The sequence below is a fragment of the Schistocerca serialis genome, chromosome 4 (genome assembly GCF_023864345.2).
Source record: "Schistocerca serialis cubense isolate TAMUIC-IGC-003099 chromosome 4, iqSchSeri2.2, whole genome shotgun sequence".
Taxonomy (NCBI): Eukaryota; Metazoa; Arthropoda; class Insecta; order Orthoptera; family Acrididae; genus Schistocerca; species Schistocerca serialis.
In genome coordinates, this window is record NC_064641.1 from 327782435 (window position 1) to 327805429 (window position 22995).

A 22995-nucleotide genomic window follows, 5' to 3' on the forward strand; every position below is an offset into this window, starting at 1 on the left:
ATCGCTGAAGACGACACGTCTCCATTCGTCCCTCCATTCACGCCTGTCGCGACACCACTGGAGGCGGGCTGCACGATGTTGGGGCGTGAGCGGAAGACGGCCTAACGGTGTGCGGGACCGTAGCCCAGCTTCATGGAGACGGTTGCGAATGGTCCTCGCCGATACCCCAGGAGCAACAGTGTCCCTAATTTGCTGGGAAGTGGCGGTGCGGTCCCCTACGGCACTGCGTAGGATCCTACGGTCTTGGCGTGCATCCGTGCGTCGCTGCGGTCCGGTCCCAGGTCGACGGGCACGTGCACCTTCCGCAGACCACTGGCGACAACATCGATGTACTGTGGAGACCTCACGCCCCACGTGTTGAGCAATTCGGCGGTACGTCCACCCGGCCTCCCGCATGCCCACTATACGCCCTCGCTCAAAGTCCGTCAACTGCACATACGGTTCACGTCCACGCTGTCGCGGCATGCTACCAGTGTTAAAGACTGCGATGGAGCTCCGTATGCCACGGCAAACTGGCTGACACTGACGGCGGCGGTGCACAAATGCTGCGCAGCTAGCGCCATTCGACGGCCAACACCGCGGTTCCTGGCGTGTCCGCTGTGCCGTGCGTGTGATCATTGCTTGTACAGCCCTCTTGCAGTGTCCGGAGCAACTATGGTGGGTCTGACACACCGGTGTCAATGTGTTCTTTTTTCCATTTCCAGGAGTGTAGATTAGGAAATGAGACACTTAAAGTAGTAAAGGAGTTTTGCTATTTGGGGAGCAAAATAACTGATGATGGTCGAAGTAGAGAGGATATAAAATGTCGACTGTCAATGGCAAGGAAAGCGTTTCTGAAGAAGAGAAATTTGTTAACATCGAGTACAGATTTAAGTGTCAGGAAGTCGTTTCTGAAAGTATTTGTATGGAGTGTAGCCATGTATGGAAGTGAAACATGGACGATAAATAGTTTGGACAAGAAGAGAAGAGAAGCTTTCGAAATGTGGTGCTACAGAAGAATGCTGAAGATGGGTAGATCACATAACTAATAAGGAGGTATTGAATAAAATTGGGGAGAAGAGGAGTTTGTGGCACAACTTGACAAGAAGAAGGGACCGGTTGGTAGGACATGTTCTGAGGCATCAAGGGATCACCAATTTAGTACTGGAGGGCAGCGTGGAGGGTAAAAATCGTAGAGGGAGACCAAGAGATGAATACACTAAGCAGATTCAGAAGGATGTAGGTTGCAGTAGGTACTGGGAGATGAAGAAGCTTGCACAGGATCGAGTAGCATGGAGAGCTGCATCAAACCAGTCTCAGGACTGAAGACAACAACAAAAACAACATCCATGAACAAGATACAGGGCCAAAAGGAGATTACCATGTTCAGCCAGTATGGACATCGGCTTGTAAAAGTTCAGTTACAAATAGTGCGACACAAATTACAATAGTTCTCCACATAAGATTAATAGTAAAATGGGACTTAACATCTGTGGTCATCAGTCCCCTATAACTTAGAACTACTTAAACCTACTGTAACTAATCTAAGGACATCACACACATCCATGCCCGAGGCAGCATTAGAACCTGCGACCGTAGCTGTCACGCGGTTCCAGACTGAAGCGCCTAGAACTGCACGGCCACACCAGCCGGCTGATTAATAGTATTTCATCATTATCATGTTTCAGTAAAATCCTAAGGTCATTCTTACGGGACCACTATTCCTATTCACTAGCAGAATATTTAAAACATATGAAACACCACACTTGAAACAAGAAAGTGCAAAATATCTTACTGCAAGTAGTGCAAGCTGTCTTGTAGATAAAGCCAACCGAACAAACTCACTACTTGGGAAGAGCGCACCCGTAGCTACTTGTAAATAACATCGAATTTTACGGACCATACTTCTGTTAAACTAGTAAGAAACTATCTGGGCCTATTATAAAACGCGAAATTTATTAAAAGGAGGTCTGGTTTCAGTGTGACGCGAACCACCAACACACCTCCTTTCAAATTATAGCTCTGCTGATCTACTCATCACACTACACCGACCGTGTATAGTTTGTGACGATACTTCCCATCTTACCATCTCCTGATAGCTTCATCGCAGATATGTTATTAATTGTCATTTAATTACAGTAAATTGTATCAAGAACAATGCGTTTTTGATGGCTCCTCGAAGTGCCGTTACCTTGAAACGACATACTTTCATAATATTCAAGTTACAATTTTTTAACCACCAATATGATGTTTCCCGCCATTTTATTACAACAGATAATACAATTAACGACGGGTTTTCGAGAGATCCTCAGTTTCCTGGAGCTCAGAAAGGGCTTATATTTATATACATATGGGCTACAACTGAAAGCCAGTATGGTGCCTCGCGGCTCTGTACTGAAGAGGGATGGCCTCATGTCTCATTTGCCTACTTTCCAACGCACGTTCAGAACGTCTCACATGCTAGATAGTGCTCTGCACATTCGCAATAACTCCCCACCGTGCTTTTTCCGTGTTATGACGTCAGAGACTCGGTACGCTCAACGGTCGACGTTCGAATGCACAGTCCGTGTGCTGGCGGCTTTAGACTTGTTTAAGTACTGATTTCAAAAATTTGTTGTTGTTGTAATTCAAAAGTTATTTAATGACTTTAATCAATGAGCAAAACTGGAGAGTTATTAAATGACTTTAATCAATGAGCAACAATTTGAACATTCAGCTCAAAGAAATTCATTTACAGTGGATATATAACTGTACTGTTGCCGCCAAGCTATTATTTCGCGGTTGCAGCACTTCAGACTTTTAACTTTGTAAAACTCTTCAGAGTGTATTGAGTAGCATGAACAGTATAACCTCTGCGTGAACATATTGATGACGTAATTCATCACCTGCACGGGAGTGATGTTTTGTATTCAAGTCATCACGAAATATTTAGTTAAGTTGAAGGAAATAATGAGGAACGGAATGAAAATTGAAAGAATTGCAGAAATGTAGGACCACGTGAGGCAAATATACTGCGACTTATAAGGTACACTAAAGGAAATGCAACACTACGCTATTATATTTTTAGATTTAGAAAAAGTTTAACAATGCTAACTGCAATGTACTCTTCGAAATACTGAAAGTAGCAGGAATAAAATACAGGAAACTAAAGGTCATTTACAACTTGTGCAGAATCCAGAATATGGTTACAGGAATCGAGGAGAAGGGAGTGAAACAGGGTACCCTATCTCAAGGATTACTCGTACTGTAAACTGAGAAAGCTATAAAGGAAAACAAAAACCAATTTTGAACGGGAATAAAAGTATGTGAGACTACAAGGCAGTATGCAGCACAATAACACAAGGGAATTTAAGTGTGTGTAAGTACAACGCGATATGTACCACTGCATTACTACTAAAATATTTAATTTCATTCCTTTTCACGAAAGCGATATCTGAAATTTCTTCTTCATGTATGATCAGTTTCAATACTCTGTAAACTTTATAAAAGAAACTTGAGAAATAAATTAATTTAAATTAAATATTATCTGAAACGATTAAAAACCATTTCTAAAATCAGCGCAGTTGTCACACTGATAATATCAGCTACTCATTATAATATCGACTCAATGAAAATGTCTTAATGGATAGAAGAAAGCGTTGGGAGTGCAAAAAATCTTTGATAACAATAGCGGGCCGTTAGAGACATGGGATTAGTAATCTTGATGTTGTATAGCTGCGAGTGAGAAAAGGCGTAAGTGTATGTGGCTCTGGCGTAGAAAATAAATATATGTGCAGCGCTTTCTTGTGGGTGCGAGAGGCACTGCAATTTATAAATGCTACGGTACGTTGATGACTTTTATTGGTGCTCCGACAGCGATCAAAGAGAGAGCGGTGTTTGGCCAGAGTAAATATAAGGAATCTTTGCAACTGGAGACGGGATATAACTGTACTGTTGCCGCCGAGCTATTATTTCGCGGTTGCAGCACTTCAGACTTTTAACTTTGTAAAACTCTTCAGAGTGTATTGAGTAGCATGAACAGTATAACCTCTGCGTGAACATTAATTTTAGTTTCGTAGTCGCTATTATTCCAATGTACCAAGTTCTTGAACAGGGTCCATGGCCGATTATCCTAGGTTCCGAGTGTCCATTGTAAATGAATTTCTTTGAGCTGAATGTTCAAATTGTTGCTCATTGATTAAAGTCATTAAATAACTTTTGAATTACAACAACAACTAATTTTTGAAATCAGTACTTAAACAAACTATTGGAACCAGTGAATCTGCCAGATCAGAATATATTTTACTTCTTACTTAACAGTATGACTTAATTATATGTGCTTTTGATAATTTTATGCGGTATTCCATGGGTGCCATGGTACTTCAAAAGCATTAACGTTTAAATCTAGTAAGGTTCAGCGCTGACTTCAAGAGTTTAGAAAATTCTGTCTATCAAAATTCGTAACAATAAAGATTATTGCTGAGGTCAAGCTACGTCATTATTATGTATCGTGTACTACTGTAATTCTTTCATTTTCATTCCGTTCCTAATTATTTCCTTCAACTTAACTAAATATTTCGTGATGACTTGAATACAAAACATCACTCCCGTGCAGGTGATGAATTACGTCATCAATATGTGCGTTACTCATTTTTACGTGAATTTGATTCCGATTATAAGCAACTGCTTTCAGAAATAAAAGGTCCTATGTAGGTCTGGCGACGGGATTATTTCATCCCGTGATTGGAATTTCATTAAAATGTTTATTTTAAATAATAATAAATTCCGCTAACGATTCAAAACTCATCTATGTAATTATATCTCTTGCACTCAGTCTTTATCATGGCACTGTATTACCTTACCACTTTGGTGATATTCAGGAGGACAACGATTCGAATCCCCATCCCGCCACCCAGATTTAGGATTTTCCGTAATTTCCCGAAATCGCTCCAGGCAAAAGCCAGGACAGTTCCTTCAAAAAGGACACGGCCGACGTCTTCCCCGTCCTGCCGTAATCTGAGCTTCTTCTCCATATCTACTGATATCGCTATCAACGTGGTGCTAAACTCCAATCTTCCTTTTTTTTCATTTAGATGACTATATGATTAGATGTACACTTTTCACATCGTTTGGCTCAGTTCACTTCGGAATTGATGCCTTTCGAGTTAATTAGGCACACATAATCACAGTCGATTATACCGCACGACGTTGGAAGGTTAAAGGTTCAAGGAGAAGACATACGGTCGTCGAGGTTTGCCAAAGACATCGAGATGCATTCTCAAAAGAACTTGACGGACCAGCTGAACGGAATGGATATTGTCTGCGAAAGATTAAGATGACCTTCAACGAAAGTAAAAGAGAGGCAATGGAGTGTAGTCGAATTACATAAGGTGGTGTCGAGGGAACTAGTTTAGGAAATGAGACACGGAGAGCAGTAAATGAATTCTGCTATTTGGAAAGCAAAATAATTGATTATGGTCGAAGCAGAGACGACGGAAAACGAAGACTCACAACAGCAAGAAAAGTATTTATGACGAAGAGAAATTAATTAACATCGATCGTTGGTTTAAATGTTAGGGAGTTTTTATAAAGGTGTTTGTCTCGATTGCAGAGACTTGGGCGCTAAATAGTTCAGTTACGTAGAAAGTAGCAGCTTGTGTTGCTACAGAACAATACTGAGGATCGGATAGGTACATATGATGACAAACGAAAAGGTACTGAATCGAGTTAGGGAAGAAAGGAGTTGATGGCACAACTTAATTAATAATTATTAGAACACTTCTTGAGGTACCAAAGGATAGTGAATTTGGTAATGGAGAGAAGTGAGCAGAGACGACACTTGTACAGAACAGTCTACCATGGAGAGACGAACGGAACCAGTATTCCGACTGAAAAAAAGAAAGGAAGATTACAGTTTATCGTCCTAATGACGTCGAGGTCGTTAGACATGTAGCACAAGCTCTCATAGTTTCATGGATGGGGAAGAAAATTGGTGGTGCCCTTTCAAAGGAACCATCCCGGCACTTGCCTGGAGAAATTTGGGAAATCACGGAAAACTCAAATATGGACGGCCGGACGCGGATTTGAACCGTCTTCCTCCCGAATATGAGACCATTGTGCTAGCACTGAAGAAAATGGTTCAAATAGCTCTGAGCACTATGGGACTTAACTACTGTGGTCATCAGTCCACTAGAACTTAGAACTACTTAAACCTAACTAACCTAAGGACATCACACACATCCATGCCCGAGGCAGGATTCGAACCTGCGACCGTAGCAGTCGCGCGGTTCCGGACTGCGCGCCTATAACCGCTAGACCACCGCGGCCGGCAGCACTGAAGAGACCACAACAAGACCACGGCGTGTTCCACATTAAAATATAGTTTCGGTATTAGGAATACTAGAGTGCGGCATATCTGTGGTATAAGTAGGAAGAAGCCATTCAAAAATAGTTAATTTGACACTTGAAGGAACAGTAAGGAGAATAACTTTAAGAGACATAAGATAATCGAGTAAAGATGCCGAGAATATTATTAATGTGGATATACAGAGGCGAAACAGTTAGGATGAAAGTGAGAGGTGGATGAGGCATCATACTATTTAGTAAACAGTTTACAGAGTCCTTAATGACTAGATGGGTGAACATCGGTTTGAGAACAAAGAAAATTATTTGGGTTTAATGTCCTATCGAAGACGAGGTCATTAAAAACGGAGCACAAGCTCCGAAGAGAGGAGGGTGGGAATGGAAACTGTCCACTTTCTTTTCGAGGGAGCCACACCGGCATTTTCATTGTGGTACTTAGAGAAACATTTGAAGTGAGGCCAGTGTCTTAACCACTGCGCCACCCTGTTGACCAAACAGCTCTTTCCCCACCAGTGCAGCACTGCATTAGAGAGCTTTGTAGCTTGACCACCCGGTACGAAGATCTTAGATTGGCAATACGTGTGTAGCACTTGTTTGTTGACAACTTTTGTTTCAAAATGGTTCAAATAGCTCTGAGCACTATGGGACTTAACTTCTGAGGTCATCAGTCCCCTAGCACTTAGAACTACTTAAACCTAACTACCCTAAGGACATCACAGAAATCCATGCTCCAGGCCGGATTCTAACCCGCGACCGTAGCGGTCGTGCGGCTCCAGACTGTAGCGCCTAGAACCGCTCGGCCATTTTGTTTCATAAAGTAATCCACGAAAAGTAATCCACGGTTGTCGTTTATGTCCCGTCCGCTGTGGAGTTTCCCGTCGTTCACAATTGATGACTGTATGTCAAATTTGGAACATTACCCGTTACAGGAATCAGCAGATAGACATATATGTGTGGTATATAAGGATGTGGTGCCAGAAAAGCCGAACGAAAATGCAGAGAAATGTTTCGCAACAGGCTTCGTTCTGGTTCAAAAAAATTATCTTCGTGGTTAGGAACTTAATAGAAACTGGATCGTTAACAGAGATTTGGCCAAGATTCTCGACCAAAATTGGCCATACATTATAAATTAAGAGTGTTGGATTAAATCGGGGAAGATACAGCAATAAGTACCCATCAGGTTTCAGGAATCACTGCAACCAATCGCCGTTTTTTCTTCAATTTTTATTTATTCATGATCGGTTTCGAATCGTCTGGCGATTCATCATCAGTGATACAAGTTATTTTGGAGTGTGGCGGGGGTCGGGCATCCCACAATACTGCAAACTAAATTGTATCATCTGATGATGAATCGCCAGGCAATTCGAAACCGGTCATGAATAAATAAAAATTGAAGAAAAAACGGCGATTGGTTGCAGTAATTCCTGAAACCTTTAACAAGACAGTCGCAGTGTTCCAAATCCAGAATGTATAAAACTTTAAAGTACCCATCACTTTGCTCGTGAAATGCCTACTCCATGAATAAGTGTGACGGGTACTGGGTGAAAAGTAATTAGATTTCTTTTATAAATAACGCGTGTAAGTAATGGGGCCAATTCATTTTTAACCCGGAATTCAATTATTCCGATGGATTGTATTGCGTTGTTTGGACCCTAAAGATCTCTACGTGCAATGAGATACATATAAGTAGGTAGCTGAGAAACATTTAGATTACTTTTTCTATATCTACAGTAATTCGAATACTGTATCATCCGGGATCACCAATAGCAGAGCGTCCATTTAAAATTTATTCTTTATCTTTTGTTATTAAAAGGGCAGCCGAATGAAAATCACACAGATGGGAAAAAACGTAACCTCCTGCAGCATCTCGACTACACTGCAGAACTATCGCTGGGAAACCCTTACACAGCCTCCACACAGTCCCGAACTCTCCCCATACGACTTCCATAGTTTTGTTGCCACGAAGGAAAACATTCGTGGATGTCGATTTGCGCGCCTGGGTACAGTCACTGTTTCGTAGGCATCCGTAAACATTTTTCCATGAAGGTACTGACCGTCTTGTCTCACAGTGGGATAAATGTGTTAGCAGGTATGGCGATTACTGTTAAAATAATAAACTGTTTGCTTACTTTTTATCCATCTTGGCCCATGTTAAACTTCATTTATTCAAACTTCTGATAACGAATAGCAAACTTCTCAATAATAATGTCACGACACAGTGACATTGTTGTCAATAAGACAGAGGAAATAGTTATTTTTGGTAGATTCTTCTTACTTAGGGCAGTTACAGAGTTTTCCTATGTCCTTTAACACATCCACACATCAAGGGTTTGGTTCGAGAGGGCGGTGAGAGATTCTTGTTTCTTTACCCCCCCACCCCCCTCCCCCGTCCTAACACAAATACGCCGGCCGGAGTGGCCGGGCGGTTCTAGGCTCTTCAGTCTGGAACTGCACGACCGCTACTGTCGCAGGTTCGAATCCTGCCTCGGGCATGGACGTGTGTGATGTCCTTAGGTTAGTTAGGTTTAAGTAGTTCTAAGTTCTAGGGGACTGATGACCTCAGCTCTTAAGTCCCATAGTGCTCAGAGCCATTTGAACCATTTTAACACAAATACAATTTGACGAAATAAACCTCGGGTGAACAGCCTGGTATGAGTGTGCATAGGAAGAATCACAACAAATACAATTTGCTCTCAGCATCACTTTTAACGTACCACAGATGCCTAGGATTTTAATAATAATAATAACCAATGAAGATCCTGCAAGAATGAGGGCTAGATGAGAAGACCCACAGTCTTAACCAACAGACTTTAAGCAACACCAGGTCACGAGTAAAGTTCAGACGAACGCTATCAAATATTTTTGGAATCAGATCGTGAGTAAGACAGGGAGATGGTCTGTCCCCTGTGCTCTTCAACTATCCGCTGGAAAAGGTAATAAGAGAGTGGCGGAAGGAGTTAGCTCGAGAGGGGATTCCAAATGGTATCTCTCTGGGACAGAAGTGCAATGGGCTCAATGTTGATTGCCTGGCATTTCCCGATGACCTAGCACTTCTATCAGATTCAATAGAAACTTCAGTGAAACAACTCAAAGTTCTCAGACAGCAAGCTGCAAAGGTTGGGCTTCACGCACCGTTTAAAAAAAGCAGTATGTGACTAACATAGGTAAATCTCCTAGTACACTGTATCTAGACCAGGGAGATATCAAGAAAACCAACAGGGTTTAAGTACTTGGGAGAATCGCTGGAACCTAATCTATCTGCAGGAACAGCACTATCAGCTCGAGTCAACAAGCTAGAGCTGGCGTACCAGCTGACCAAGAACACTTAGAATAAACAATGTCTCTCCTGTAACCCTAAACTGAAGCACTGCCAGCCGGCCGCGGTGGCCGTGCGGTTCTAGGCGCGTCAGTCCGGAACCGCGTGACTGCTACGGTCGCAGGTTCGAATCCTGCCACGGGCATGGTTGTTTGTGATGTCCTTAGGTTAGTTAGGTTTAAGTAGTTCTAAGTTCTAGGGGACTGATGACCTCAGATGTAAAGACCCGTAGTGCTCAGAGCCATTTGAAGCACTACCAGACAATCATCCGTCCTGAAACCTTAAATGCTTCAGAATGTTTAATACTCAGTAGGAAGGGACTTACTGAAAATCTCGACATCCAGAAGAGAAAGATAATGAGGAAGATACTGCGGCCAATCAAGGAAGGCGACAGTTATAAAAGGTGAACCAACCGAGAGCTCTACGAGTACTGTGAAAGAATCACACATGTAGCTAGGAAAAGACGTCTAGCATTTTACGGACACCTTTACAGGATGCATCGTGACAGACTGACCATCCAGCTTCTCTGTTACTGGCAAAAGAGGAAGACCAAGTCACCGTGATTGATGGAAGTCGAGAAAGATCTTCAGGAATTTGGAATAACAGAAGGAAACTTGAAGGACCGGACAATAGTCAGGCAGAAGCTTAGACAAAACAGGTTCTAGGACAGACTACCAAGAAAGAAGATTGGTGCCCTCTGTACACAGGAGAGGAAGGAACAACACAGCCAGAGAATGCGTAACTACTGGTCAAACCTCAAAGCCCACTCCAAACGTAATAATTGAATGTCGTGGTCCTTAGTTGGCCTATACGAAATAATAAGAAGAAGAAGAATAACCACTGAGTATACAGGGAGATTCAGCTACCCTACCATTGCGTTTAATGCAACCCGCAAAACCCTCAAATGTGATGCGTAAGATTGTCATACTCTCTCGTTCGTTACGTGCAAACTGCACTGCCGGAAAAAAAATTAGTACACCTGAAAAGGTGTCGTCCAACTTGGTCCGATGACGGCATTTGCCACCTGGGGAATAGTAGTTGTACTGATAATGGCTTCAACGTCATCCGCCAACAAATAGTATAGTGGCATAGTTACCCGAGCGCCATCTGTATCTACCCGTTAATAGGGAATGCTAACAGCCAGAAGACTTAGTGTGGCGCAAACTTGTAAAACAAGGAGGCAATCATGCCATGAAGACGAAGAAAGCAGATCCCGCCTGTATGCACGTGAAGGTCATTTTCAGGTATGACGTAGACCTGGTGAGTGCTGTCACATAGAGTGCATTCGTCCAATACACACTGGCCCCGTCCCAGGCCTTCACCTTTTGTGCTCCTGGTGGGGTCGTCAATCAGCGCTCGGTATGTGCAGAATGTTGTTAGACTCGTTCTTCTGCCCTTCTTCCAACAGGCAGGTGATGTTTTGTTCCCACAGGATAATTCTTGCCCACACACTGCGTGTGCTACTCAGCGTTCTCTGCAAGACGTGCCAGCATGATGTCCAATCGAGCATGGGTAGGACGAGAAGTGACTTGAGCGACGCGTCATCCAAACGACTCTTACAGAATTACGTGACCAGGCCGAGCAGGCATGGCTCAACGTATCCTAGGACAATAATCGCCACCTGTACGATCGGCTGGATGTCAGAGTCAGCGTCTGCGTTGCCATCCATGGAGGCTACAACGCAACTAATATGGGTGTTTCACCATGGTTCGATAACTAGCACCTCAGAGCCGCTTGTGCTATTGATCTGCATGTATTCATTTCATGTACTCCATATGCACCGTTGCAACAATAAATCTTGAGTGAACTGAAACCTCTAAAAGGGTGTACTATTTTTTTCCTGTGTGATCAAAAGTAACCGGACACCCCAAAATCATACGTTTTTCATATTAGGTGCATTGTGCTGCCACCTACTGCCAGGTACTCAGTAGTCATTAGACATCGTGAGAGAGCAGAATGGAGTGCTCCACGGAACTCACGGACTTCGAACGTGGTTAGGTGATTGGGTGTCACTTGCGTCATACGCCTGTACGAGAGATTTTCGCACTCCTAAATATCCCTAGGTCCACTGTTCCCGATGTGATAGTGAAGTGGAAACGCGAAGGGACACGTACAGCACAAAAGGGTACAGGCTGACCTCGTCTGTTGACTGACAGAGACCGCCGACACATGAAGAGGGTCGTAATGTGTAATGAGCAGACGTCTATCCAGACCATCACACAACTGCGTCAGTATCCACTGCAAGTACTATGACAGGCGGAGGGTGAGAAAACTTGGACTTCATGGTCGAGCGGCTGCTCATAAGCCACACATCACGCCGGTAAATGTCAAACGACGCCTCGCTTGGTGTAAGGAGCGTAAACAACGGACGATTGAACCGTATAAAAACGTTGTGTGGAGTGACGAATCACGGTACACAATGTGGCGATCCGATGGCAGGGTGTGGGTATGGTGAATGCCCAGTGAACGTCATCTGCCAGCGTGTGTAGTGCCAGCAGTAAAATTTGGAGGCAGTGGTGTTATGGTGTGGTCGTGTTTATCATGGAGAGAGCTTGCACTCCTTGTTGTCTTGCGTGGCATTATCACAGCACAGGCCTACATTAATGATTTAGTCACCTTCTTTGTTTTTTAAATTCTTTATTATCAAAACCATTATAATTATACAAACTAACCCACTACCTTACTACATTAGTGGGTCCTAAACATTTATACATTTTTATTGAAATGTTGCAGCTAGTTTAGTATTAGTTGGTGAGCTACAGTTAATATTAATATTAATAACAATGGGCATCTAATATCTACATATACTATTTATTTCCTATTCCTATGATTAATTTAATTATACTGCAGCGTCACATGTGTGCCAGTAAAGATATAAACCTACTTGCATTGGCCTTGCTCTTCGAGCTAACCCCGAAGAGCATGCCCCTGGCACTGGGCAGGCCTCGATGTTAATTCGCTGCAGTCCCTATCTTAATTTCCTATAAGTAAGTCCTACAAACTAACTTATCCTACGTCAAATCCGGTGTGTGTCACGATCGGTGGTTGTTCCCCACTCCCCCTAGTCCTGCACGTGGCGGATTCCAACTTAGATGTAGTCGGCCAGTCCCCGCACAGGCAGCATGGGAGTAGGGCTCCTGGACGCAATTGGTGGTTATTGTATCTCGCCTAAATAGTCAATGAGAACTTTTCGAGATACCTCGTTAGCCAGGGTGTTTAAGGTCTGAAATGTTCCCTCTTGTCTGAGTAGTTGGTATGTGTCGCGGTTGGGTAGTCTGTCTCGCAGTGTGTTGGCAACATCATTGAAGAGGCGACATTCGTAAACTACATGCTCGGGTGTACCCTCCGGATCACCACAGTCACACGCTGGTGTTGCCCTCTTCCCAAATCGACATAAATAAGTCGGGTAGGGTCCATGGCCAGTGAGAAAGTGGATCAACCCTCGCGTAGGCTCGAAGTACATCTACATCTACATCTACATCTACATTGATACTCCGCAAGCCACCCAACGGTGTGTGGCGGAGGGCACTTTACGTGCCACTGTCATTACCTCCCTTTCCTGTTCCAGTCGCGTATGGTTCACTGGAAGAACGACTGTCTGAAAGCCTCCGTGCGCGCTCTAATCTCTCTAATTTTACATTCGTGATCTCCTCGGGAAGTATAAGTAGGGGGAAGCAATATATTCGATACCTCATCCAGAAACGCACCCTCTCGAAACCTGGCGAGCAAGCTACACCGCGATGCAGAGCGCCTCTCTTGCAGAGTCTGCCACTTGAGTTTATTAAACATCTCCGTAACGCTATCACGGTTACCAAATAACCCAGTGACGAAACGCGCCGCTCTTCTTTGGATCTTCTCTATCTCCTCCGTCAACCCGACCTGGTACGGATCCCACACTGATGAGCAATACTCAAGTATAGGTCGAACGAGTGTTTTGTAAGCCACCTCCTTTGTTGATGGACTACATTTTCTAAGCACTCTCCCAATGAATCTCAACCTGGTACCCGCCTTACCAACAATTAGTTTTATATGATCATTCCACTTCAAATCGTTCCGTACGCATACTCCCAGATATTTTACAGAAGTAACTGCTACCAGTGTTTGTTCCGCTATCTTATAATCATACAATAAAGGATCCTTCTTTCTATGTATTCGCAATACATTACATTTGTCTATGTTAAGGGTCAGTTGCCACTCCCTGCTCCAAGTGCCTATCCGCTGCCGATCTTCCTGTATTTCGCTACAATTTTCTAATGCAGCAACTTCTCTGTATACTACAGCATCATCCGCGAAAAGCCGCATGGAACTTCCGACACTATCTACTAAGTCATTTATATATATTGTGAAAAGCAATGGTCCCATAACACTCCCCTGTGGCACGCCAGAGGTTACTTTAACGTCTGTAGACGTCTCTCCATTGATAACAACATGCTGTGTTCTGTTTGCTAAAAACTCTTCAATCCAGCCACACAGCTGGTCTGATATTCCGTAGGCTCTTACTTTGTTTATCAGGCGACAGTGCGGAACTGCATCGAACGCCTTCCGGAAGTCAAGAAAAATAGCATCTACCTGGGAGCCTGTATCTAATATTTTCTGGGTCTCATGAACAAATAAGGCGAGTTGGGTCTCACACGATCGCTGTTTCCGGAATCCATGTTGATTCCTACATAGTAGATTCTGGGTTTCCAGAAATGACATGATACGCGAGCAGAAAACATGTTCTAAAATTCTACAAGAGATCGACGTAAGAGATATAGGTCTATAGTTTTGCGCATCTGCTCGACGACCCTTCTTGAAGACTGGGACTATCTGTGCTCTTTTCCAATCATTTGGAACCCTCCGTTCCTCTAGAGACTTGCGGTACACGGCTGTTAGAAGGGGGGCAAGTTCTTTCGCGTACTCTGTGTAGAATCGAATTGGTATCCCGTCAGGTCCAGTGGACTTTCCTCTATTGAGTGATTCCAGTTGCTTTTCTATTCCTTGGACACTTATTTCGATGTCAGCCATTTTTTCGTTTGTGCGAGGATTTAGAGAAGGAACTGCAGTGCGGTCTTCCTCTGTGAAACAGCTTTGGAAAAAGGTGTTTAGTATTTCAGCTTTACGCGTGTCATCCTCTGTTTCAATGCCATCATCATCCCGTAGTGTCTGGATATGCTGTTTCGAGCCACTTACTGATTTAACGTACGACCAAAACTTCCTAGGATTTTCTGTCAAGTCGGTACATAGAATTTTACTTTCGAATTCAATGAACGCTTCACGCATAGCCCTCCTTACGCTAACTTTGACATCGTTTAGCTTCTGTTTGTCTGAGAGGTTTTGGCTGCGTTTAAACTTGGAGTGGAGCTCTCTTTGCTTTCGCAGTAGTTTCCTAACATTGTTGTTGTACCACGGTGGGTTTTTCCCGTCCCTCACAGTTTTACTCGGCACGTACCTGTCTAAAACGCATTTTACGATTGCCTTGAACTTTTTCCATAAACACTCAACATTGTCAGTGTCGGAACAGAAATTTTCGTTTTGATCTGTTAGGTAGTCTGAAATCTGCCTTCTATTACTCTTGCTAAACAGATAAACCTTCCTCCCTTTTTTTATATTCCTATTAACTTCCATATTCAGGGATGCTGCAACGGCCTTATGATCACTGATTCCCTGTTCTGTACATACAGATTCGAAAAGTTCGGGTCTGTTTGTTATCAGTAGGTCCAATATGTTATCTCCACGAGTCGGTTCTCTGTTTAATTGCTCGAGGTAATTTTCGGATAGTGCACTCAGTATAATGTCACTCGATGCTCTGTCCCTACCACCCGTCCTAAACATCTGAGTGTCCCAGTCTATATCTGGTAAATTGAAGGCTCCACCTAAGACTATAACATGCTGAGAAAATTAATGTGAAATGTATTCCAAATTTTCTATCAGTTGTTCTGCCACTAATGCTGCTGAGTCGGGAGGTCGGTAAAAGGAGCCAATTATTAACCTAGTTCGGTTGTTTAGTGTAACCTCCACCCATAATAATTCACAGGAACTATCCACTTCTACTTCACTACAGGATAAACTACTACTAACAGCGATGAACACTCCACCACCGGTTGCATGCAATCTATCCTTTCTAAACACCGTCTGTACCTTTGTAAAAATTTCGGCAGAATTTATCTCTGGCTTAAGCCAGCTTTCTGTACTTCAGTCCAAGTCGTTCCCTGACATCAGGTAGGAACTGGAAGGTTCTTCGTCCCGTCTCTTCTGCCTCCCAAGTCTCCTGCCAGAGCTCCTCCCCTCTTTTCCTTATCTCTCTTCTTGCTTCCCACTGTTGAAGAGCAATTCGGGGATGGTGATTGCATCTTTCAACACTATGGGGCACTGTTCATAGTGCACGGCATGTGGCGGAGTGGTTACACGACAGTAACATCCGTGTAATCGACTGGCCTGCACAGATCCATGACCTGAATCCTATACATCACCTTTGGGATGTTTGGAGAGCCGACTTCGTGCCAGGCCTCACCGACCGACATCGATACCTCTCGTCCGTGCAGCACTCCGTGAAGAAAGGGCTGCAATTCCGCAAGAAACCGTCCAGCACCTGATTGAACGTATGCCTGCGAGAGTGGAAGCTGTCATCAGTTCTAAGGCTGGACCAACTCCATATTGAATTCCAGCATAAAAGCGCCACAAACTTGTGAGTCACTTTCAGCCAATTGTCCGGATACTTTTGATCACATAGTGTACAAATGAACGAGACCTTTTTTGTGGGAAATATAATAAAGTTAAATTTTTTTACTGGGATTCGTTTTCGGTAGAGACCGTAGTTTTCGTATTATTCAAGAAAAACATACAAAAGAGACCTTAAAAAATGCGTTTTTCATGAATAACTGAAAACCCGCGGGCTCCATCCAAAATGTATCCCAGTACAAAATTTAACTGCATTAATTTTTTTGTTTAAGACTAATAGTTTGCTAGTAGCGAGCGAGAGAATATGAAAATCTTGGACGTGGTGTTGTGGGCTGCATAAAACATAACCGTAGGGAAGCCGAATTACCCTGTATACAATGTTTCAATATAATCATAATAATATTTTTTACATTAGTGCTTAGTACCTCGTTTTAGCTTAACTTGCAAGAATTTGCAATTCTGAAAAATACATCATTTTAGATGAAACTGTCAAAATTTGGAACGTTCACATGTTACCCAGATGACTTAAGAACTGTAATAGCAACAAACTCAAACACACCAGGTAACGTCATAATTTACACGATATAAAATCGTAAGATGCTGTCACTATTATTTGTATTTCACTCCGGTGTTGAAGGGAGGTCTGCTGACTATGGCTAGGCAAGTGTGTAAATGAGAGAAATACTGTTTCTTTCTGATCAGCAAATTAGTGTTTCCATTATGGTTTTTATTTTCTTTCCTAGAGGGCATGTTTCCTTCTTCCATCACGCTTTACTCAGCTTCTTGTTCTGCCTGTGGACGCACGAACTATGACGGGTTTGTTGTTGATAGCAGGTACAGTCATGGACAAACAGTTGAAGAGAAAAATCAGTGCAGTAGGTTGAAAACGTAACACTCATAAATTTCAATCATGTGAATGTATCACTAGCTTCTCCTAAGGAAATTTAGAAAATTATACATTCATTCGCCCGCATCTCGTGGTCGTGCGGTAGCGTTCTCGCTTCCCACGCCCGGGTTCCCGGGTTCGATTCCCGGCGGGGTTAGGGATTTTCTCTGCCTCGTGATGGCTGGGTGTTGTGTGATGTCCTTAGGTTAGTTAGGTTTAAGTAGTTCTAAGTTCTAGGGGACTGATGACCATAGATGTTAATCCCCATAGTGCTCAGAGCCATTATACATTCATTCAAAAATAAAAGCTCATCTGGCTTTCATGGTGTGTGTAAAGATTTGTTCCTCTGTAATAAGTTCTATCTTATCTTAAATATGTAACGCGTCACTGGCTCACTACAGATTCCCAGAGACACTGAAATGTGTTGTTATTACACCCCTCTTTAAGAAAGGTGATAAGACAGATATCAATAGCTAATTTTTGAAAAGATGATGTATTCTGGAACAGTATCTCTCCTTAGTAACAATGATATGCTCAGCAAATCACAGTTTGAGTTTCAGAAGAGTTTCTCTACTGAGAATGCTTTTCACGTGTTCACCCACCAAATTTGGCAACCATTAAGTAATCTACAGATTCCCAGAGACACTGAAATGTGTTGTTATTACACCCCTCTTTAAGAAAGGTGATAAGACAGATATCAATAGCTAATTTTTGAAAAGATGATGTATTCTGGAACAGTATCTCTCCTTAGTAACAATGATATGCTCAGCAAATCACAGTTTGAGTTTCAGAAGAGTTTCTCTACTGAGAATGCTTTTCACGTGTTCACCCACCAAATTTGGCAACCATTAAGTAATGAAACAGCGCCACTTAGTATTTTCTGCAACCTACTTAAGTCATTTGACTGTGAGAATCACAGTTTTCTCCTAGACTGATTGAAGTTGTATGGGATTGATAGAATAGCCAACAAATGGATGATGTCATATCCAACCAAAAGAATTCGGAACTTTGCACTTAGCAGTTCCACCAATATAGTCCGGGTACATAATTCCGACTGGGGAGAAATCACTTATGCGGTTTCCCAAGGCTCTCTCTTAAGTCCACTATTGTTCTTCACACATGTAAATGACCTTCCGTCTAAAATACATCAAACAGAGTTAACTATATTTGCAGATGACACTTGTATTGTAATCAGTCCAAGCATACATGCAGAAAGAGAAAAAATGGTAAACATTAGGGGTACTACACAAATGATACGTTTAACACATAGTGAAGAAATAATAAATAGTGTGGGAACTTCCCACTGACGGGAATTTAAAGTGAAAAAAAGCACATTTTGGAACTCCTAGAACAACATAGTTCAGCCACATCGGCGCTTCAGGAAATCTTGGGGAGAGACAAATTAGTAAACTAACGTATTTCACATGTTTTAATTCAGGAATATCGTATGGAATACTGTCCTAAGGTAACTCATTTTTCAGGAAGGAAGTCTTCATAGTGGCCGAGCGGTTCTAGGCGCTTGAGTCCGGAACCGCGCTGCTGCTACGGTCGCAGGTTCGAATCCTGCCTCAGGCATGGATGTGTGTGATGTTCTTGGGTTAGTAAGGTTTAAGTACTTCTAAGTCTAGGGGACTGATGACCTCAGATGTTAAGTCCCATAGTGCTTAGAGCCTTTTGAACCATTTTGAAGTCTTCATAGCTCGAAAACGTGCTCTGAGAATAACGTGTGATGCTCATGCGTGATCTTCTTGTAGACGTCTTTTTAAGGAGTTGGGCACTCTGACTACTGCTTCACAATGCATTTATTCCCCTATAAAGTTTACTGTGTGTAATTCACTACACTTCAATAGGAACATGGATGTACATAATTGCAGTACCAGAAGGGAAAATCACATTCGTTACACCACACTAAGATTGTCTTCAACACGTAAATGGGTGCATAATGCTGCAACAAAACTTCTTGATCACTTACTCAGTGATATGAAATGTGTGACAAAGAGAAAAGTAAAAATTTAAAACAAACTGGAGAAGTTCCTCCTTGACAGCTCCTTCTGTTCCGAAGAAGAATTTGTATTATTGTGATGTGGGAAAGGTGGTGAGTATGAATTACTAATTCGTATCTGTATATTAAAAGAACCTTTAGAGATTCTCAGTATGTAAACATACTTACAGATTGTGTGGGTGAAATCTTATGGGACTTAACTGCTAAGGTCATCAGTCCCTAAGCTTCCACACTACTTAACCTAAATTATCCTAAGGACAAACACACACATACACCCATGCCCAAGGGAGGACTCGAACCTCCGGCGGGACCAGCCGCACAGCCCATGACTGCAGCGCTCCGGACCGCTCGGCTAATCCCGCGCGGCATACTTACAGATTAATGAGCGATGCGAATGTAACGTGATTCGTTCCATATCATTGCAATTTACCGTGCAAAATGATCCACGGAACACGAAATTAACTACTCAGCTTGTGAACGGGCGCCACAGCCTGGCCAGAATGTCTTCTGCAGCTGGTCAGACTGGAAGCACATCCATACCGGTTAGCCCTCAGGCGAGCAACTGGGAATTGTTCCCTGCTAAACACATCTTGCAATTTTCTAGCATTACTTGCCGTTTTCAGGATATTTGGTTTCTTCACTTCTTCATCTTCTGAATGTTAACTGAGAAAGTTTGAAATCGATATCCGCCCTTCAGCAAAAATGGTTGCAAGAGAGGCCATTGGAGGGTATCTGGGGCATACCTTTTCGAGGTTGAGGTCTGTGGCAGGGGAGACGAGCTCTCGCATCCACACGGAGGCCGGCTCGGGGCTGGCCAGCAGCCAGGCGCCTGGAGCGGCCGCCGACAGGCAGAGGGCCAGCAGCAGCAGCAGCGGCGCCGGCAGGCTGCTCCTCATGCTGCTCCACCTACCAGCACGGGCGACGCCGCAAGGCACGGGAACGCGAGCTGCCCGCTCTCCCCAACTGGATGCGCGCTGGTGGAGATCACGCCGTCTTCTTGCACCGACGAACGTGCTACTCACATCAAGAAACACTGCACTTAATACCGTTGATACTAACAAATGTGTATGAAATCATTCAGCTACCTAAAAGCTGATGTAATAGTAATTTAAGCTGTGACACTGAATCCCAGTGGTTTCTTTGTACGCTGTACTTACACAAGACACAAGGGTGAGTCAAATGAAAACCTCAATTTTTTTTTTAATTATTTATTGTGCAGAATTGGTACAAAGCTGTATCACTTTTCAACATAATCTCCCCCACGCCCAATGCAAGTCCTCCAGCCGTTACAAAGTTCATAAATTCCCTTAGAAAAAAATCCTTTTGGTAGTCTGTGCAACCACTCATGCACCGCGTGGCGTACCTCTTCATCAGAACGGAACTTCTTTCCTCCCATTGTTTCTTTGAGTGGTCCAAACACATGGAAATCCAGAATGAGATTTTCACTCCGCAGCGGAGTGTGCGCCGATATGAAACTTCCTGACTTGTATTGCTGTCAGTAGGTGTCGTTTTGCAACGATAATGCTAGGCCCCACACTGCCCTACAACAGTTGCAAGAATCACAGATTCTTAAGAGTGTCTTCCTCATCCACCATACTCACCAGACCTTGCCCCAAGTGATTTCCATGTGAAACTTCCTGGCAGGTTAAAACTGTGTGTCGGGCCGAGACTCGAACTCGGTACCTTCACCTTTCGCGGGCAAGTGCTCTACCAACTGAGCTATCCAAGCACGACTCACGGTCCGTCCTCACAGCTTTACTTCTGCCAGTACCTCGTCTCCTACCTTCCAAACATCACAGAAGCTCTCCTGCGAACCTTGCAGAACTAGCACCGCTGAAAGTTTTAATCTGCCAGGAAGTTTCATATCGGCGCACACTCCACTGCAGAGTGAAAACCTCGTTCTGGAAACATCCCCCAGGCTGTGGCTAAGCCACGTCTCCGCAATATCCTTTCTTTCAGGGGTATTAGTTCTGCAGGTTCGCAGGAGAGCTTCTGTAAAGTTTGGAAGGTAGGAGACGAGGTACTGGCAGAAGTAAAGCTGTGAGGACGGGGCGTGAGTCGTGCTTGGGTAGCTCAGTTGGTAGAGCACCTGCCCGCGAAACGCAAAGGTCCCGAGTTCGAGTCTCGGTCCGGCACACAGTTTTAATCTGCCAGGAAGTTTCACATGGAAATCACTTGGTGCAAGGTCTAGTGAGTATGGTGGATGAGGAAGACACTCAAAATGCAGGTCTGTGATTCTTGCAACTGTTGTAGGACAGTGTGGGGCCTAGCATTATCGTTGCAAAACGACACCTACTGACAGCAATCCAAGTCGCTTTGATTTGATTACAGGCCGCAGATGAATTTTTAGGAGATCTGTGTAAGATGCACTGGTGACTGTGGTCACTCTAGGCATATAATGCTCCAAAATGACACCTGTTTCGTCCCAAAAGAGAGTCAGCATAACCTTCCCTGCTGATGGTTCTGTTCAAAACTTCTTTGGTTTTGGTGATGACGAATGGCACCATTCCTTGCTCGCTCTCTTCATTTCTGGTTGGTGGAAGTGAACCCAGGTTTCATCCCCAGTAACGATTCTTACAAGCAAGCCATCACCTTCTCGTTCAAAGCTCTGAAGAAGTTCTTCACAAGCATCAACACGTCGTTCTCTCATTTCAGGAGTCAGCTGCCTTGGCACCCATCTTGGAGAAACATTGTGAAACTGGAGCACATCACGCACAATGTGGTGTGCTGACCCATGACTAATCTGTAAACATGCTGCAATGTCATTGAGTGTCACTCGGCGGTTTTCGTTCAATATGGCGTCAACTGCTGCAATGTTCTGTGGAGTCACAGCTCGTTGTGCCTGACCTGGACGAGGAGCATCTTCCACTGAAGTCACACCATTTTCGGACTTCCTACTCCATTCGTAGACTTGCTTCTGTGACAAACATGCATCACCGTACTGGATCTTCATTCGTCGATGAATTTCAATACGTTTCACACCTTCACTACGCAAAAACCGAATAACACAACGCTGTTCTTCCCTGGTGCAACCCGCAAGTTGGGCGGCCATCTTTGTACTGATACTGTGACGGTATGTGTGCATCTGCACTATGCTGCCACCTACAGGCCATTCTGCACGCTGTTTGTAGCACGCTTATCAACTTACAGGATAACGGCGCGAAATTTCGATTTGTTATTACAAATTTAAGGTTTTCATTTGACTCACTCTCGTAGTACTCTATTTCCTTACTGACATATTTTTTCCAAAATATTCTAAAAAACCATGTACTCAGAAGTTGTCGCACACGTAAATGGATTGTGTAGATCATGTTACTCTCTTAGAAAAACTCAAGTTTCATGGAGTTGGTTTGGATAATACTTGACAAACAGAACGGGAAATTTTGTGCTGAAAATTAATACAATTCCAGAAAGGTAGACAATTTTAATGAACAGGGTAAAATGATAAAAGAAGTCTCACGTGCTTCAATTTTGTATCCACTTCTGTCCCTTATATACGTAGATGACCTTCCACGTAACATTCAGCAAGCAAAATTGCTACTTTTGCAGATAATACTAACGTTATAATAAATCCCATTTAAGCGAAAACAAGAGAAGAGTTGGTAAATGATACTTTCCAAGAATTATTAAATGGTTCTCCGAAGAAGGATTCCCCCTAAATTTTGAAAAGCCACACTACTTTCACTTCTGTACAACAAATAGTCACACCAACAACTGACGTAGCACTTGATCAGGAGTCAGTAAATGGAGTAGAATGCTCCAAACGTTTTGGCGTACTTATTGATGAAAACTCGAGCTGGAAAAAGCATA

At 43.3% G+C, this 22995-nt stretch overlaps 1 protein-coding gene across 1 annotated transcript in view; it reads right to left on the minus strand.

The window, feature by feature from the left end:
• Positions 1-22995, minus strand: part of LOC126474111 (uncharacterized) — a 53745-nt gene that overhangs the window by 22835 nt on the left and 7915 nt on the right. The window contains exon 2 of the mRNA XM_050101537.1: positions 19929-20199. Coding sequence (XP_049957494.1) covers positions 19929-20081 — 153 coding nt within the window. The 5' untranslated portion in view covers positions 20082-20199. The remainder of the gene's footprint in view (positions 1-19928; positions 20200-22995) is intronic.